This window comes from Schistocerca piceifrons, chromosome 3 (assembly GCF_021461385.2).
Source record: "Schistocerca piceifrons isolate TAMUIC-IGC-003096 chromosome 3, iqSchPice1.1, whole genome shotgun sequence".
Lineage (NCBI taxonomy): Eukaryota > Metazoa > Arthropoda > Insecta > Orthoptera > Acrididae > Schistocerca > Schistocerca piceifrons.
This window is the reverse complement of record NC_060140.1, coordinates 684,610,972-684,631,154: the sequence shown is the minus strand read 5'-3', so window position 1 is coordinate 684,631,154 and position 20,183 is coordinate 684,610,972. Positions and strand designations below refer to the sequence as shown.

General features: G+C 38.8%; 1 protein-coding gene across 1 annotated transcript; it reads right to left on the bottom strand.

Moving 5' to 3' along the window:
• Positions 1–907: 907 nt before the first annotated feature.
• LOC124789417 lies at positions 908–19,683 on the bottom strand. The gene is made up of 8 exons (XM_047256761.1): positions 19,546–19,683; positions 18,257–18,432; positions 6,672–6,761; positions 6,075–6,251; positions 5,634–5,885; positions 4,878–5,214; positions 3,310–3,638; positions 908–1,799 (listed from the first exon to the last, which is right to left on the bottom strand). The coding sequence occupies exons 2-8, from the start codon at positions 18,404–18,406 to the stop codon at positions 1,554–1,556; spliced, it is 1,581 nt and encodes a 526-aa protein (XP_047112717.1). The 5' UTR covers positions 18,407–18,432; positions 19,546–19,683; the 3' UTR covers positions 908–1,553.
• Between the last annotated feature and the right edge of the window lie 500 nt (positions 19,684–20,183).

Genomic DNA, 20,183 nt, shown 5'->3' with positions numbered 1-20,183 from the left:
ACAATTGTCAGACTAAAGTATAAAACCATTTGAACTCCTTGTACTGTTTAGTATAAAACACATACAGATGAAACTTCTACAAACTAAGGAAAAAGTCACAGAACTGACTGAGGTTTAGTGTTAGGAAAATTCAAGAAGGCTGGATGGACAGCAAAAGAAATAACTAGAAAATGGCTTGAAGTGCTTTTGGTTATCTGATGAGGCTTTTGGCTTCCCCCCCCCCCCTCCCCCTCCAAACATTAAGCCTCAGAAGTGTTTGAAGTTCAAAGTTCACAATGCAAACCATTCAAAACTGTAAGCTGCTCAAGAGCAGTGAGCAGTGGAGAGATGTACGAGGATAGAAAAAAATAACAAAAAATGTATTACGGAATACTTTGGAACAGAGACATAATGAATTCCAAGAAAGTGTAAATTCCAAGAGCTAAGGAAAGATAAATGTGAAAGCCTACTGAAATGTAGGTGGATGAAACCACGAAACATGCAGCAGTATCATGTGGAGGTGTGTGGGGTGGGAGGGGGCAGGTTAATGGGAGAGTTTTAATGAGAGCTCTGTTGTTGGTAATCAAGCCTCTAGTGATGCATCTACCAAGAGTTCTGTTCCTTTAAGTCATTCCATACTTTCAGCCAGCAATTTATAAGGACATACAACAGTATCTATGTAGATTGATCCACTAATTGTAACTGAACCAGTCTACCAGATACAGTGCATTTTCCAAGCCTGGATTTTGTTTACCCCCTACACAGTACAAACATCTGACATGATTTAGGCACACTAATTATTGTTCTTACCCATCACAACAGATTTTATATGAACTGATGTTCAAGGACTGGCAGGATACAGGAAGTACAATACCAAATAAACTTAAGATTTAAACTTTGCTTTTATCCAACTTTATTTGTACAAAACAGTTATACAGATCAAAACGTAAAAACACTGATTTGGGCAACATACTGGCACTAAATTAAAAGTCAGTGCAACAAAACAGCTCAAAAAGTACAATAAATGTGTAGGCCACTGAAAAATAAATAATATATTGAGCATGCACTGTTTTCAGTACAAATATTTAACTTTCAAAACAAGACATTTATAAAGAACTGGTTATATTGAAAATTCCAACCAAAAATTGGAATCAACTGCCGTAAAGTTCTTAACGAGTTCTCATGCCAGTACTTCCTCTTGTTACTAACACTGAAAAATACAATAGTTTTCATTGATAATATAACTGATATTTTTGCTGTATTTCAATATGGAATGATTAGGCTTAAAAAGATATGCCTGTAGTAACAACATCGAGAAACACCACTCACACATCATCTTTCAGGTTATAATTTGGATACATAAATATTTTAGGCAATTACATTTCAGATCATTAGCAACAGAGAAATTTATATGTCCTCTAGTTTTAACATGCATTAAATATAAAAAGATAAATAATTATGAGATGTTGCAATTAAAAATTTAAGCAGACTTATTTCATAGTGATTTCAGAATACTGATTCAAAATTTACTGCATTGTAAAACAATCCATAATAGATAACTGTGGATGTAATCTTCACAATGGATGAAACTCCAGGTGAGTTTCTTGAATCACAAAGAGAATGTTGAGTTGTGACGACAGCCCAACATTTTCCACTTTAATTAGCTTGGCTTCAGTCTGACCAGGATCACGTCTAATAATAGCAGTCCCTGATACTCTCATAACGTGGGGCTCTGGTGCATCAGTCAAGGACAAAGACACATGACATGTCACATCCACATGAATATATTTTGTAAGTGCAGTCTTATTACCGAGCTTCACCTGAAAAAAGAAAAAAAGTGTTAGAGCACGAGTAAAATATATTTGCCAACATGTTTACATTTGTGCTCTAAAGCTCAAGAAAACACAGGGGAAGTCCACTCCACAGCTCAATTTGTGTCATTATTGCAAGTTTGAAAAAGATGATGATGATGTATGTGAAGCATTCCAGGACTGTCATTACATCACTCTCACATAGTGCCCAAGTCACGGGACAAGTGTGAATAAGTCAACAATAATTCTACAACTAACACAAATGTAATGGTGCCAGTGAATGAATGTTTACAGCACGGCGTTTGTTTTAACAATTTAAAATAAACTATTTAAATGATAGAAGTTAACGAAGAATTTTTTTTAAAAATCCAACTGTGATCATTTTAAAAGGCTAAAGTTACGGGATTGGAACGTGATCATATAGGTAACAAATTGTAGTTCCTGGTGATAGTCTGTAGAGAATTTATGGAAATACAGAGCAACTTAACACTGGAATAATAATCAACCATCACAGTGTTCCTTTGTAAATAAGCAGTTGTTTGTGTAATTTGTTGTGTTTTCTGAAATGGTCACTGATTTTACAGTTCAGACAATTTCATGGACTTAATGTTAATATGTAATAGTGGAAGAGAAAAATTACTGCTCAGTTAATAGAGAAAGTCAGGAGTGAAGTAAAATCAGTCCTTCCTTCCCACAGTCTTCACCAAGCCCAGAACATGCAGTTAATGATTTGTGTAAGCCATTTGCTGCAGAAAATACCTTATAGGAGCATTATCTCGCAAAAAATCTGGTAATAGAAACAGAATCTCTTTCCTCATTGCTGCGCAACTTCTCACATTTTACTGCACATAAATACCTGCCAAGTTATAAGTTAAATTATTTATAAGTAAATAACTTGTGCTCAATGTAACTTCACATTTCATTTTTTCCAAAATAACACACTGAGGAAACTGACAGATGATAAACAATACAGAGCTAAAGTTTTCATTTTGACTACTTCCACCTCTGTGTCTGTTATAAACAACATCCCTTCCCTTCCTTATGACTGAATGCAAAATGAAAATTTAGGTGACTTGCTTCAATTTGTTACTATGACTGGATAATTAATCTTTGCCAAAATACATTCTCCTGTTTAAGACAAGAGTTACCTACTTTCTCAGAGATCATTAATGTTTGCATAAAAGAAACCAATAGCAGATGATTCTTAACAGCCAATTTTAACAATGAATACTGATGAAACAGGAATAATAGTGAAGGCTGAAGTCATGAAGGAAATTAGATATGATATAATACAGTTATGTTATCACATTTCATTTTTACTGTGTTATGGCTATGAAACAAATAGTTACTCATTGGAAAAAGTATTCAGAATATTGTGATCATAATACAAGGAAATCAGATATGCAGAGGTAAGACTCCCAGGACATGTCATATGAAAATATAAAAAGCATTTTCTTTAATTAACTACTTAATTAATGAGGAACATATAAACTGAGTCAACAAGCAACTAGTCACTTACCAGCTCTTGCTTCTCCTCCTGCTGAGCCGCATCAGCTCTGAACACAGAAGCCTCCCCCACACGTTGTCCATCTGCCACAACAGCAAACCTCATACCTGTGTGCACAGCTCTTGGCTCAAAACCCACACCATCTGGATGAGAATCACTCCAGAAATAGTTTGCTGGTTCATTGAGGTTGTCAGGATCAGGTGCAAATGTTATTCTCTTTCCATACCCCATGCCTATATTAAGCAAGCGAAGGGCACGTCCACTGAACAAGTGCCTCTTGCTGCCAGCTGGGCGTACACGGTAACAGAATCCAGGTGCAATACGTGGGTCAACGTATGTACCTATGAACAAAAATGAAATGAAATTTCTTCTGTAGCTTCAACATAGAATAGAAACAAGGTCGGTCAGTCTCTCTCTCTCTCTCTCTCTCTCTCTCTCTCTCTCTCTCTCTCTCTCTCTACGGTAACATCTAAATTACTGCTGAAGTATAGTGGAAGCATCCTTTGGTAACTATAGTCTCAACACTAAGTGGCACAAGACAAACTGTAGAATTTGAATGAGAACTAATTATCTGCATAAATATTCTTTGAAGTTTAATTTCATAGTTCTACCTGAATTTCAGTTTAAGTAAAACGTGTAAACTGATAACATTAATCAAAGCAATATCTAAAAATCTATGAGGAAAAAGAATAAGAACCAATCTTTCCTTCCAGCTAACTAGCTTAAATATGTTGGTGAAGGTAAATGTCTTATGATTGTTGATAGTGTGATCCAGACAGAAATTTTTATTATAATTGCTGACTTATACACAGTTTTTCATGTCTTAGTTCAGCTTCAAGGAAAATTATGATGGAAAATTGTGTGCAAGATTTTTTCTGGTCACCAAAGTTTACCAGTTTACTGTGATGTGGACTATATGTTCAAATTGCTCCAACATCAAACCAATGATGGCTCTTGCTGCATTACATTCATTTGTGCAGACAATGATGTACTGAAGCCTAATTGATTGGTGTTCACTTGAAATACCTCATTTCTGCTATAGTGAGGACCACGCAAGTGTTGCACACTACAGAATTGAGCATGTTGCAAAATTCAGTATCCAGTATCAATACTTGGCTAATACCTGCTACAATGGTCTAAGATATCATTGGGTACTATGCAGTAATACAGCCGATGCAGGATACTTTGTTTGAATTGTGGTGCATACACTAGGGGGGAAAAAAAACTGGTAGCTACTGTCAGTTTCAAAAGTCTATAACACAAGTTCTTATTTGTGCTTTAGAAGAGCAAATGCAACACACAAATTCATTTTTATTGGTTTGAGTGCCTTAGGATAGATTTGCACATAATCAGGATTTACCTGTATTTATTCTCAGCATTTGATCTCAAATATGATTGAAAAAGAAGTCTTACAGTAACTTCAGTCTTTGAAATTAAGGCATGTGCAGTAATTTCCCACAGACACACTACACGACAATGGATGAATAAAGAAGAATCGTACCTTACTTTTCCTCAAACCATTAGACAGAGCTACATTTGTCTTACCACCAAAACTATTACTGAATTAATAACATACTCACCTACTACAGGGTGTTCATAAGCCTCAAGTCCTGTGACAGTATAGGCAGTAGGAATGTCATCACAGCGTACAGTGATGCACCTCAGTCTTTCGTCCACTCCTGGCTCCAAGGTGAAACCACGTTTGTGGTGACTGCCAACACGCACATCAGTAAGGCGAACCACATTGGCAGCTGCTGCACCTCGTGATCTGATTACTATTGCCAGACCATCCACAGGCACTACCGGTGGAGCTTGACCATCATCGAACCATTCTGCCTTGCACAATGCACGTACACGGATGGTCTTCTCTACCACACCATCATCAAGAACAGTATGTCTTACTTCTTCTTGTGGTTTCTGAAACACAATGAGGGATACATTTTTAGCACATTTTTTGAGATGCATTCCAAATCTATGCACATATTTTAATGAACTGTACTGAAGAACTTTCTTCAAAGACATTTTTGCTAAACCAACAGTCATATCTGAATGAATTATATCCTTACATTATTGTTGGCGACTCTATGTATTGTATAAGATTAAATGAAATCCAGTGAAATTCATATAAACTGGTTAAGGAATTTCTGCAAAATTGCCCTTCCACGAACATTGAGTTTATAAGTGATTGCACTTGCAAGATTTACCAAGGCATTTTAAATTTCACCAATTACTGTAAGCAAAATGCTTTTAAGCTAAGAAAAATTTTAACAAACTTCCGAAAAATACTTTGCATCAAACATAGAATAAAAATGGTTAAATCCTTCACTAAGAATTACCTGACACTGTAGAACTTCAAGTGAAGCAATTGGAAGATGGTTGGCATCATGCAAGGTGAATTTGTCTCCAGCAGACACTGCTTCTATTTCGAAAGCAAATCCCTCAGGGTTTGAATCAGCCCAGAAGTAATTAGAGTTTTCATTGAGATTATTTTCATCAGCTTGGAATGTTAATCTTCGTGAATAACCTCGGCCAATGCTTTCCAACACAAGTGCTCTACCACCGAACAGATACTTTTGCCTTCTAGTGCTCTGGAAAGATATTTACAACATTTTTCAAGAAAGGTTCAGTTCTAGATACAAAGCAATGTACACGACTTATTCTACTTTGGCAGAAGTGAGAGAGATTCATTGAATTTAATATTATTCCAGAAGTATCTGGAATATTTAGAGCATTTGTTTGGCACATTTTTTAAAATTAATTTTTTTTTTTTTTTGTACCTGGGATGACAGAGGATGGACTCTGTATCGGAATCCTGGCACTATACGAGGATCTACCCATACTCCCACAGCTGGAATCTCATGTGGTTTGAGAGCAGGTATAACATAGCGAGCTGGAATGTCTCGTAGAATTGCGCCATCTAGATACAGCGACTGACTCTTTTCAGTATATGCATCCTGAAACAAGAATCAACATTTTTGTAGCTAGGCTGGAGAACACCACCAAAACTAACTTCAATCATAAAATTTCACATGGGTTAAATTAGTATTTACAAATGTACACCTAAGCTATGTGCATTACTGAATTGTCAACATGAGGGATAATTTCAGCTGATTTTTCTGAAAGATCTTATCAAGCTCAAAACTTGTTGAGGGGAAACCAGAGTGAAACTAGCAATTACACGCACAGGCACTTGTAAGGCGTTGGAGAAACCTTACAAGGCTGTCTGCAGAGTTAATTGTGGAGGATCACAATACTCCCGAACCCTGGGTTCCAGCAAGAAATAAATAGCATTCAATTCAGTACTTCCATTAGAGAAATAAAAGATTAAACAACATTTTAAAATATACCTATATAACAACCTGATGGATTCTTACCTTTCCCTGACAAATTTCACACAACTGAGGAGCAGCATGAACAGGTTGTGGGCTGCAACAGCGTGGCTTCACTGGCAGTTCATCTTCAGCCTGTAAAAATTTTACAGCTCACTTTTGTGTTTGCATGCATTACATGAGGCTGAGCAGTCTTAACATTACAGTTCCAACAGAAAGTTGGTAAACTGTCAATTATTACTACACGGTAACTTCTCCTTAACAGACATTTCCCAATAGTGGACGTTATAAAATTCCCCTGCAAAATAACATTAGCACTTATGGTAAAACTCTTCTGAATAGTGGACATTCTTAATAGTGTACACAGACATTGCAATATAAACCCCAACAGCAATTAGAGCTTGCATGTAACGGACAGTGTGAAAGAAAAAGATGGTTGTAAACTAAAAGACGATAATCATTATCATGCATCTGAAAATTCTGTAATTTAAAAATGCCTACTGTTCCCGTCTTCAAGGAAGAGAACTTACGTTCTATTGTGCTAATGTGTCATAAAAATGGAAATGGTTAAGGCCGAATGAAAAGGTTGGTATCATCAGAACCTACAAAAATGAAAAGCTCAGTGTTAAGAGATATGGCCATGAGGTTTGCTGTTGGAAAAGACACACATCAGTAACATTTTAAGAAACAAAAAGGACATTGTAAAATTGTGGACTAGAAATGATAATCTTACCAACACATCGGGCTTAAAAGTTTGTAATTTGAGTTTTGAATGGTTCTGTCATACTCACAGCATTAACTTGCTAGTTAATGGGGCACTAATCCACAGAAAAGTACTCTCAATCACCCTGGAGTTAGAACTTCATGACTTTAAAGCATCTGTACCTTGTCTTGACAAATTTAGGACCAACACAGCACCCCTTTTCTAAGTGTGTGTGGTGAACCCAGTTCAGTGGACCAAAACATATTGGAGTTGCAAATAATGGGTAGCAGGAATTTGTGAGGTTATCAAGAAACAAAAATCTAAACTGTCACAAGACTGGTCTTTTCTTCGGAAACAGTGGCATTCAAAGGTGAAACTGTCCAGGAGAGAAAATTTTGAAAGAACGACTCACTTCTACTCCGTGTTAATGTGACAGACAAATTTTAAAAGCCTTTAATTATTAGTAAGGCTGCAAAGCGTAAATGTTTCAAGGGTATTGATTTGAGTAAAATGAACATGGTGTGGTATGCTAGTGAACAATCTTGGATGATGAGAGCAATAATGACAAATAGTTGCTGGCATTTAAGATGGAAGAATGGAAAGATTAAGGAGGAAAGTGATTCTGTTTATGGATAACACCACATCTCATACCGAGCCAGCATTAGAAAATGTGAAAATAACCTTTTTGAAGCCAAATTCAGCTTCACCTCGCCAAACACTGGATAAGGGGATATTCAATTTTCAAAAGTGTTCAACAGGCGAAAAGTGTTGACACACATTTTGTCTTGAATGGACAATGTCGAATCTGGATAAAAACTCACAAAATCTGTCAGTGTATTGGACGCACTTCTGTGGATTTCTTCTGCCTCGAAACAAGTAACATCTACTACAATCAGCAATGGTTTAAAGAAGGCAGCATTCATTTTTATGATCATGCTTTATCAATTGATGATGATGTCAAAGAAACATGAGCATCAACTTCAGACTTTAATAGAGGAATTTGAGGGACCTGAGGGATGTGATATTATCAATGAGGGACTGTTCACAGGAAGTTCACAAACTAACATAAGTGAACTCATACAAGTGCTTCATCAATGTCAAGAATGGGCAAGAGGATGCAGATGATAATGATGTAGCTGAACCGCGCTTTGATCCACTTTCAAGTAAACAGATATCCGAAGATGTAAGAAAATTTTAGTAAGAAGTTATGAAGAGGGAATGAGTTTAATGTTAGCAGTTGAAACATACTGAGAAGACAAGTATAAATGGCACTCTGTCTCAGGAAAGTTATACATGATTACTTCAAATCAACATCCCAGAATGCATGAAAAATTTTAAGCCTGAATTATACTAGTGTGAGTGGACTTGTTAATGCAGAACTGAGCTTCAATAAAGATACTTGTCTACTAATTTACTTCTGTAGTATAACATAATACAATACTTTTCTATATTCAGTATGAGACACTATTTAAGTGAATCCCTATAGATGTCCATTATTCACAAGTTTTACTACATTATAATTATGCTTAAGTCCAAAGAAGTTACAAAAATCTCTTAATGTTTTTTCCATGATCAATAACTATAAAACTGTAAACCATTTTTTATTTCAGCTCTATTAGTATGTTTGTTGTACCTCTTTCCTATACATGAATTATCCTAGCCTAATTAATAATGAACACAGAACAGGGCTGTATGTGACACACAATTATGCTCATCTTTGATGTGCAAGTTTTACAGTACACGTTGTTTTTTTTTTTTTTTTTTTTTTTTTAAAAAAAAAAAGAGAGAGAGAGAAAAGAAAACATTCCACAGAAGGTTTCACAGATTGAACATACTCTATTAAAATATTTCTATAACTTGTTAGTAATATTAACATATGCAAAGTGAATTCACCCAAAGTCTACTTAATTTACTACATCACACTCTGTGATTCAGATTGGTGTTATAGGTAGGCTAAAGTTTCTGGAATTAAGAAATGTCAGAACTTCATATAAATGGCTGTACTTTACTAAGTGTTTATAATACTCAGAGCCAGCTGAAAGTCTACAATCACTCATTATCGTGCAATTTGTCATGGACACTCCTTCATTTCAGTATTAAGTGTTCTCATTTCTTTAGGAAGAACCAGTAATCTCATAACGATCAGTGTACCGTAACTAACATTGAAAAAAATAACTGGTACATGTCAGCCAAATAACATATTACTCGTTCACACTTCACAGGAAAGGTGTGCTGTTATGGATGTCTAACTCTGCTAATGATTCTGAGCCTTAATTCCTGAATCTGTTTCATAGTGAAACTCGTAGCAACATATTCAGAACATATAAAATTACAGCATCAGAACAATCAGCAACAGAAGCTTTCACAAGAAAGGAAAATGAAAAATTAATATTGCTGTTTGACTTCAGTCATATGTCTATTTATTTGATGATATGGTTCTGTTTTTCATATGTTTCTCTTCACATTTCATTCTTTTATATACCAGTCTGCTCTAAATCATACAGTATTTCCCTGTACTGCTCCTAGTGCCGTGTTTACTTTACAACATGACGTATTTGAATTGTAGATGTAACGCTTTTTTGAACAGAAATTAAAAACAGTGATACATATCTGTACACGAGATTTTGTACACTTAGAAATTGGGTATACCAGCAGGTATCATTGTTATTCGCTGCATTTAATACAGCAGTGCATCATCTCCATAATGGTGGGGGTGTTTAATATGATGTAGCCTCCCCTCCATCTTTCACGGGGTCAAAAATCGGATGCATGCCGCCTACCGAACACTGACGTGCAAATGTCTGGCGTCCTAACGCTGCTATTCATAACATGCTTGTCTGGAGTTTCCGGCGTAACGGTTAAGTGTCCACACTGGTCACTAGTACTAAAAGTAGCGCTCGTGTTGCCAAATATAATCAATCCTATGTACGGTTGCCGCTTCAATATACGTGCAGCTAATTACATCTGCAATAGACATACATTACTTAATGCCTACTGCTAATTACTAAATTTATTCTCATCAAATGCTTGGCCCTAGCAAATATATACCTTCAGTACCACTTAATATAGTAGAAATCCACATATAAGCATAAAGCACATTAAAATGTGCTTTATCATAACTGTCTTAAGCTCTCTCAAGTAGGGTAATAAATGCCTGTTAGCTTGTCTTAGTGAAGACAACTACTAACGTGGCAGTTATGGGAACTTGAGCAATAACTATTAGGCGAATTGTGTTCTTTTCAATCTTTCTTAGCAACCTGTTTCTTATTGCAAAATGGAGACTATTAGGTTCCTCCCCTGCGCCGACTCGTTATGGGTAGATTCTCACCAGCAAATGTGATTTGTCGCACTTCAATAACGATTAAGGACCAACGTGGAGTGATAAGTTAAACTACTATTAATTTCGATCCAAAGTGACAGGATGCGACGCATGAACTCAGCAGTATTTTCTGTTATTTTCTTTTGTCTCTCTCAGAACTACTGGCATCTCTCTCTATGAAATGCTCTGAGCCGAGTTCGTTTTTGTGTTCTTTACAACATAAGAGGAACTTGCGGCTTTTATGGAAGTCATTTTGACTCTTGAGTTAAAAGTCACACTAGCAATTTTCACAATGTTTAAACGGGGGATCATTGGCACTCGTTGCAAAATAGTTATTTACGTTTCTTTTTTATAGCCCAGAATGTAAAGTTTCCGGCGTTTTTATCTAGCCAGTTCGTTTTCTATTTTACTTTGTCTTGGTTTCCGATAACGGTACCGTTCACCAGTACAGGATTGATAACGGAAGCAAATAAAAGAAATGTTAATTTTCCTTTACTAGAGCAGGAGAAGAAAAGGCTACTTTGTGTGCGGCAAAGACATAAAGGGTATCAATATCCGCCGGAATATTGTGCGGCTCACTCGTTATTCAATATCTCACGACGGTGAATCGATTAAGTATGGATTATGGTCAACCAGAGATTATCATCGCCAACTATCTGAGTAAACTCGCATCCAAAATTTACAGCGGGTCAATGACTTTTCAATAATTCTCTCTCCCACAAAGATTCTGCATCTAATGGTCTCAACGACTTCCACTTCCACAATATTTGTCTTCCTATGGGAAGTCTATACGTTCTGCTGCCAAATTATCAGTTTTCTGGAATCTTAATCCGAACCACCAACCGGCCCGTTCTCCGAAAACTTCAGAGATACTTTAATCGTGTTACATGTAGTACATCACGCCGTTGGTTTAACTTTCACGGAATTTTTATGCCACCACTTTGCAAATGCTTTGTCAGTTACCGTAATCAATAGCGCCATATTCAATATGTACATCATAGAAAATGTAGGCAGTTTTAGGCCGGCGTTAGATATAAAAGCTTCATTCTGCTGCAGTAGTCTCAAATTTTCAATGTACCAGCCATGTTGCGTAGTCTACTTTATTTCACCAACTTTCATTTAATCTGCGAATTGTGATAATTATGCCGTGTTGCTTCCTTGCTGCTTAAGGATTTGTCGTCTCAGCCGATCCCTTGCTTTAGTCAATTTAAGCAATAAATTTCTTTGTCGCCCATGTTTTATTTTCGTACAAGTCTACGTTCCAGGCAAAACATTTAGTACAGACTTCCTAGGCCTTAATTTACATTAGATATTACAACCTCTTTTTTAAAAATGTTTTCTTGCTACAGCAAGTCTGCATATTATACTTCTGTAGTTGTGTCATCGTCAGTCGCTCCCCAAATAGCAAAAGTCGTCTACTACTTTCCGCGTCTTATTTCCTATTAAATCCTTTTCAGCATCACTGGATGTAATTCGATTACATTCCCTTGCTGGTCATTTACTTTCGTTAATTCTATCTATAAACACAGTGAATGATTAATGTCATTAATGACATTTACTTACAGCAACAAATTTTGACTAACAAGGGAACCTCCCCATCGCACCCCCCTCAGATTTAGTTATAAGTTAGCACATTGGATAGGCCTTGAAAAACTAAACACAGATCAATCGAGAAAACAGGAAAAAGTTGTGTGGAACTATGAAAAAATAAGCAAAATACACAAACTGAGTAGTCCATGTGCAATATAGGCAATTAGTGTCTGTGTTTTGCGACCGCACCGCAAAACCGTGCGATTAGTAGACGAAAGGACGTGCCACTCCAATGGGAACCGAAAACATTTGATCACAAGGTCATAGGTCAACCGATTCCTCCACAGGAAAACACGTCTGATATATTCTATACGACACTGGTGGCGGCATGTGCGTCACATGACAGGAATATGTTGCCGACTCACCTAACTTGTACACTTGGCGAATGGGTAAAAAGATTCTTCTACCTTGCCCGATTTAGGTTTTCTTGTGGATGTGATAATCACTCCCAAAAAATTGATGAAAACATAAGCGTTTGTCACATAAAATTAAAATAAAAATTTAAATTTTTCACCCGAGGGAAGGCTTGAACCAAGGACCTCTCGTTCGGCAGCTGCTCACACTAACCACAGGACCACGACACTCCGGAGCTCAGACGATCCATGTTGTTGCCTATCTTCGGCATGGACTACTCAGTTCGTATATTTTGCTTATTTTTTCAAAGTTCCACACAAGTTCTTCCTGTTTTCTCGATTGATCTGTGTTCAGTTTTTCAAGGCCTATCCACTGTGCCAACTTATAAGTAAATCTGAGAGGGGTGCGATGGGGAGCCCTTGTAAGATATGTGACGCTGGCAAGGTCACACTTTATTGCAAGTACTTTCTGTCCTGTTCTGCATACCAAAGCGAAAGAATATTCCAAAGTAATAGAGCGAAACAATCGGTATTAAAAACATTCCAGAAACACCGTGGTGCACTGACTCCCATCCAACAAAATTCGCTGAACTATGTTAAGTACGAGACTACGCAATGTCTTTGGAATGTCAGATGTAATCAGTTGACGGAAACAATTCATCCTTAAAGATGCAGTGTTACATATTTCAGTACCGAGAAGGCCTCTGTAACGCAGTCGAGAATGTTACGCAAGGAGGGACGTTGGCCAAGCATCTTGCCAGCAATCAGTTCGGATGTGTCTCACGTTTTACAGGCGCCAGTTATATTTAGGTGAATTTTGACACGTGAGCTAACCGGCGCCAACAAAAACAGAACGTCTTCTTAGTTTTAAGTGTGGTTTCCACATGCGAAGATTAAAGATGACTTCGGATTAGTATATCTCACTGGCGCCAAGCAGCTGGAGCTTGCCTAACTATGAAGACCTGCATCTGTCTAATAAAACAACCCAACTTGTTAACTGATGTCGATTTAGGAAGGCAGTACAAATACTATCTACACTCGTATTCAGGAGAAACTAAGTCGGAAACCATCCGACCTCAACGACGGGAGTTTCGACAATAACAGTATTTGTCCAAACAGAAAAACTGGGGTAAGTCAGTTCATCTGAAGCCGTTAGCGTCTAGCTCAGAAACGCTTGAAACAAAGGTGGAGAGGTGCTGACCTGTTTCCAATCATCTGAGCGAGCGTGTGCAAAACGTGGTTTTAGTCTTTTGGTAGGGAAACAAGATGGCAAGAAATACTTCCAGTGCAATGCTGGCAAGCTCGCTCCAGGAATGCAGCCCACAATGGACAGGCAGAGGGAGGCGGTTTTTGTGCCTATCGCCCGCTGCCACAAGGGATAACGGTCCTTTCCCTGGCCGTTCCAGTCCAGGCAGTAAACCAGAATGTTCATTCTCTTCCCTGGAAAGAACTACCACTGAGGGACTACTGTTTAATTCCATATAGGCTGTACATGGTCATTAGGTCGTAAATCTGTGCATTTGGCAGTTCCGGCATTACGTTTCTAGTTACTAGGTTATAAAATGAGACAATTTAATGTACTAAAATTTGATGCAAGAAGAGCCTTTCACGACGCTACAACGTATCGATTTGAAACTTGGAAAAAACTTTAAGAAAATTGTATCTTTGGCTGTTGTCGCTTCATAGTAGCTAACATAGTTCAGCAAATTTTTGCCTTAGACTATCTTAGTGTCTTGTTAGAAACAGAAATCGTTTCGTAAAACCTAATGCCGCTCTCAGCAGTCTTAGAAGAAACGTAGTTTGGCTGTTATAGAGCAAAGTACCGTAAGTGATCTACCGCAGTTGTGACACACTTTCGAGACAAAGATGCCATTGCGCTTTGCCGTACGTACAGCGACTTTAAACTGATGATAGAAATCGCAGGAGGCAGTAATGCCATAAGTTTCAATGCACATACGCGCAGTCTGTTCCGCACTAATTCCTGTTTTCCTGATCGATTAGGGGAAACACCTTTACATTGAAACAGCTACAAAGAATAGTAATCAACGACCTTAAAAATCTCTCATTGCTCTAAGTCCCTTAACTCTGACCCAAGAATCAGCTCACTATTGTCAAAATTACAGACTAGTGGAGGGAGGGGGAAAGGGAGGTGGGTAATTACACAAGGCGTCCCAAAATTGATGTGTTATGCGTTTTTAAGCAAGCGTTATAATACATATTAATGACCTGCAATGGCACAAGTATAGTAATCACACCCAACAAACATAACTTGTAAACTACGTCTTTCAGAAAATTATTAAGACGTCCTCTGCAAATGGAGTCCCTACATTTTGAGAAAACGTAGCATATGTAGCTCTGTATAGTAAATGACATAACACCATTGATCAATATAGATTTTGAACGGAAATCCGTTGCTATGGCAGAACATTCAACATTTCTAGGCGAGTGCATCGATGACAAGATTGTATTGGAAGAAACACGTTGAACTGCTGAAACGTTTAGTTCAGTTATTCATGCTATTAGGGTTATTGAAAATTTTGGTGATATACATGTCAGTAAATTAGCCTACTGTACCTATTTTCATGCATTGCTGTCCTATGGCATTATATTTTGGGGTAATTCATCTTACAAAAGCGTGTAGTCAGAATAATAGATGGCGCCCATCCAAGATCACCTTGCATACATTTACTTAAGGAAATCCGGATAGTCACAGTATCTCCGCAATGCATACATTCACTTATGAAACTGTTAGCAACCACCGCACTCCAGAAATAGTGAAGTACATAGCTACAACACTAGACGAAAGGATGATATTCACTATTCTGTGTTAAATCTGACTTTGGCTCAGAAAGTGGTGAATTACGCTACCACAAAAATCTTTGGTCATTTACTAAACAGCATTAAAAGTTCGGCAGATAGCCAAACGGCATTTAAAAACAAAGTAATAGAATTTCTGAATGACAACTCCTTCATATCTCAAAATTCATATATTGAGTAGAAGTAGCAATTTAAAAAATAAATAAAAAATATATCGTGTAAAGAAAACTTATTTTAAATTGACACGTTCCACGTCATTACGAAATGTCGTACTCATGATCTATGGAACAGGTATTAATGTAATGTTTTTCACAAACACAAAACATTTGCAGAGATAAAAGATGTAGCTGTATGACAAATGTTAAGATTTACCGCTGCCTTCAGATTTGTCACGTCTATTCTTAATGTTCGATCCTTCTGTCATGATACCGAATCTCCTTCGTCGCTTCCTTGATTTGGAGTGCAACTCGTGCAGCACCCAGAAATTGCTGCCGGGTGGGGGCACTTTGAATGACAGATTCAAAGCAAGACCCGATAATTTTTGCTGTGTTCAGTTACTGAGAACCGCTGTCATTTTCTACCTGCTTCGTCATATCTTCGCTTGTTCAAGAGCACAATCTAATGATATTGGAAGGAACCTTACGATGTATAGTACCTAGTAAGAGTACAGAAATCAAGCGTAGCAAGCCAGTATGTATGCTGCTAAGTTTCCCGCCCTCCGCAAGCAAGCACAACCACCATTTGAGCTACGTAACAATACGTAAAGGTCAAATGACTGTTTGCGAAACCCGAACCCAAGTTTACACATACCGGTATGTCATTAGATAATTCGTTCGCAGTTCTGTCAACAGATGGAGGACTCGTCAGGAACTTTAATGTAACGCTGTTTCTGTTCCCTTCAAGTGAAGCTGTCAATGCGTTATAGAGCGCTGCCTCTATGTGAGGCAAATATTTCTGCTGTGCACGTGGGCTCTGGCCAACCTTTATCGCCTTGCGCCGCGTCACAAATACAGTGTGTACAATCAGCGTGAAGTATACGGAAGAAGCGTACACACGCAGACCAGATAAACCAGCTGACACACTCCCCTCCCCACCGTGACCTTACTCATTATCGCTCAAACAGTAGTCAATGAATTCGTGTACCCCTCCCCTTCTTCCCCTCCCAACCCACTGAGACAGCGTACTGCCACAAGGCACGCTGCTCCAGCCAGGAAGCGGCGCGCCGCCGTGAGAATGTTCTGGACTCTTGCGTTCCCCCACCCCTCCACGTGCACTCCCTCTTCGCAGAGAAACCACTCCCGCGCTGTATGACACCTCTCCAGGAACGGCGTGATTAAACGCTTAGTCTGCCTGGAATGCATTTACATCGTGTTAGCTATTTCGGAGCAACTGTGCCGTCATAATGTTTCATAGAAGTCCGAAGACTTGCAGATGCGTTGTATGTTTGCTTTCTTAGAGCATATTTCCTACAACCAATAACACGATTGAGGCAGTAATTTTAATCTTAAACAACATTTACATAATTACGACGGACTGTAAACTGAAAATAAAAACAGCATATGCCTATGCTTCATCAATGTCCTTGGACGGAAATAATATTTACAAAGTTTACTAAATTAATATTTACGTTTGCTACGATACACAAAAAGCAAAGGCAACAACAGCACTAACAATAATTAAAAAGGAACATAATCGGTGCAATGAAAGCTGCAGATGGTTGGACAATAGGAAGTAATGAGGAGATCTACAAAAATAGAGAGAAAATATCTGAAGTAATGGCCAAACGAAGAATAACCGTTTTTGGACATCTCTTTCGAATGGATGGAAATAGACTAACAAAACAAATACTCCTCTATTTCTGGAAGAAGTAATCGACAATAGCATGGATTACAGAAGTAAGAAAAGATCTTGAAAGAAACAACATCAAAGAATCAGAAATAGCAGAAAGAAACCGTTTTAAAACAAAATACTAAATTTGGAAGGCTTTCAAAGCAGAAGAAATAAAAAATCGGGAACAACATGGACAGAAGAAAAGAAAGAGACCTCATGGGGAGAAAATGAGGGAATACTGGAAAAACAGGAAAACAACAACAAAGGAAGAAGAGGAACTGAAGTTGTTACGTGATCCTAGTTGGTCAATACGATTGTAAAAAAAAAAAAAAATATATTAAAAGGAACAAAGAATTGGTAGCTGGCCACAATTGTAAAACAAGGAATAGGTAAAACAATAAATGATTCTGAGTGCTATGGTCGACAAAGACAGGTATTATGAAAAGCCCATTTGAGATAACGCCTGGAAGTGCTACTATAATTACGAAAGTTAATCATGATGTTTAAGGCAGAAGACAACGTAAGTAGCTTTCCACTAGTAACGAGCTGGAACAGCAATTACGCGTGCCTTGCATAAGAGTTTATTATTAACTTTATTTTATCTGAGACCCATGTATGCAGGAGTGTGATGTGGACGTATTTTAAATAAGTAGCGGAAGCACATAAAGAAGCTGTTGTTCGCATTACAACCTGTATTCTACGATTCTGTACTCTGCAATATTCTTCCTCAAACCTTAAATATAATAGGTATAAAAAAATTCTCGAAGTTCCACAGCGGCTACACGTTTGCTTACGATTAAAATCACAGTTCGACCAGAACTTAAATTCTCGCCAAAAATTAAAATCCATTAATTTGACATAAGTGTAATATTACTGCCGCGACAATTAACAATGTTCCTCCCCCCCTCCCCCTCCCGAATCGGAACTGAAAAACTGACGCTACAGCTTCGAACTATGCATATTTCGATTCGCAGATCCTCTTCCAATCAACGAATTCTCAGGCAGTTTCTGCACTTACCTGTGCTGGAGGGAAAATGTCCTCGAGCAATTCCTCCTCAGGAGGGGGTGGGACAGTTAGGGTGCCCCTCCGAGCCCAAAGGCGCTGCAAGCCAGGGGGTGGGGGCTGCTCTTCTACGGCTGCAGCTTCAAGCATTAATGGCGACAGCATCTTTCACAACTCAGAGGCGAAAACAACTGCAAATAGAAATTACTATTATTTTATGGGCGAAGATTCGATTGAGAAAACACACACACACACACACACACACACACACACACACACACACACACACACACACACACACAGAGAGAGAGAGAGAGAGAGAGAGAGAGAGAGAGAGAGAGGGGGGGGAGGGGAAGTAATTGGTCTACATTTTTCCCAAGGTAGTCCAGATAATTCACAATATGTGCAAAATGTGCAGCTGTTCTTCCGAGCTGTGGTTTCTGGGGTAATATTTGATAAATGCTATTTCAACTGTTCAAGATTGACAAGTTTACACTGCAAACAATTCATAGACTATTGAACCAATCAAGTCGCCTTCTTCCCTTCCTTTCACATTGCACTAAGAGCGAAAAATTTAATTCAATGTGTGTACACATTCTAGTCTTCAATTCTGGCAAAAATATAAGAACAGCAATTTTTACTACAAACGCTAATGAAATCAAACATGTTCACGTGGCTGGTTCTCTTTCGGTACTTCACGTAACTACTTCTGGAGTTTCGTGAAAGTGCAGAATCAGTTGCTCATACCGGTGCTGTCGCGTTTTCTGCTTAACGCCGGTGTGTAAGTGACAAACGCAGCACCTAGGTGGCTGTGGGTCAGTATTCGTTCCCCTGCCACGTAGCAGCCTGGAATGTGCCACTCTGCCTGCCTTACCACCAGGGCAGCGGCCCCAACGCGATCGATAACGCTGCACGTGTCCGCTACGCCGCTAAGGAAAAAGGAGGCTAAAGAAACGCTTCTTGTGCTGAATGTCTTGATGCTGATCGCCGATGGATGCTCGAGAGTACCTAAGGAAATACGGGTAAAGGTGTCGATGTACTGCAGAAATAAACAATGTTTTCATTTTCGTACATCGTTTGAGTTTGGGCTGTACGCAGTAGTTCCTTGGTTGATGCAGGCGTTGACGGAAACAACGGGGCAGCAATTCATTTACGAAAGTTCCCATAATCTGGAAGGGGGAATAGGGCAGCAGACGAAATGTGTTCTCTCGGGGGCAAGCCTTCGAGGTACATTTTCGCTGGTAACGGTGGACTGGAGGACGGAATAAGTATTGTCTTCGACGGTCGATGCAGGGTATGCTTACCAACGAATCAGGACTGGGCGTTTTCGACTGGCACAACACACTCTTCCTCTCGCTGCGAAGGCTTCCAACTCAATGCTTGCGCGCCACCGCGCGGTCACTTATATTGAGCCCGATCGCGGCCTCCCATTGGCCTGCGCCGTGCTTGCGCAAAGCCACGCGCACACCGCGTGCTGCGCGGTGCAGGCCAGCAGGGCTGCCAACACGTCTCCGCTGCACTGTATACTCTGGTCGGGAATTTCCCTCCCACTCGACAGGTGCTTCTCAGATTGTCTTTCGCGCTCAGATGACGTCTCAGCGGCTTCACACGCCACGTGTTTGTCGTGTTGCGTCCGAAATTCCATCGAAGAAGCCAAGTTGTAACATATACAAGTGTGTTGTAGTCGTACACGAGATACAGTGGCGTGAAAGTTGCGTTACTGCGACTAATTTTAATATGCCTTCCCAAAGCTACAGTCACAATCGCAATATAGGCAACGTATTTTAGTACACAAAGTGAAACAATTACCAAATTGAAAAAGCTTCGAACTGTAAGAGGACCACAACCAGTAGACAAAGTGTAGACCACACTTTATACATGGGACAGTTTTGGAGGTCATTACACCTTTTGTCATTGCGCTAGATGAATTTTCTTTTTGTGA

What these genes read in the sequence shown, in the direction of transcription:
- LOC124789417 (XM_047256761.1), bottom strand. Translation starts at nt 18,406, where the DNA reads ATGCTGTCGCCATTAATGCTTGAAGCTGCAGCCGTAGAAGAGCAGCCC. An exon ending in GTGAAATTTGTCAGGGAAAG is followed by an intron (nt 6,252 to 6,671) that starts GTAAGAATCCAT and finishes TTCTTGTTTCAG; the next exon opens with GATGCATATACTGAAAAGAG. An exon ending in AGGAGGAGAAGCAAGAGCTG is followed by an intron (nt 1,800 to 3,309) that starts GTAAGTGACTAG and finishes TTCTTTTTTCAG; the next exon opens with GTGAAGCTCGGTAATAAGAC.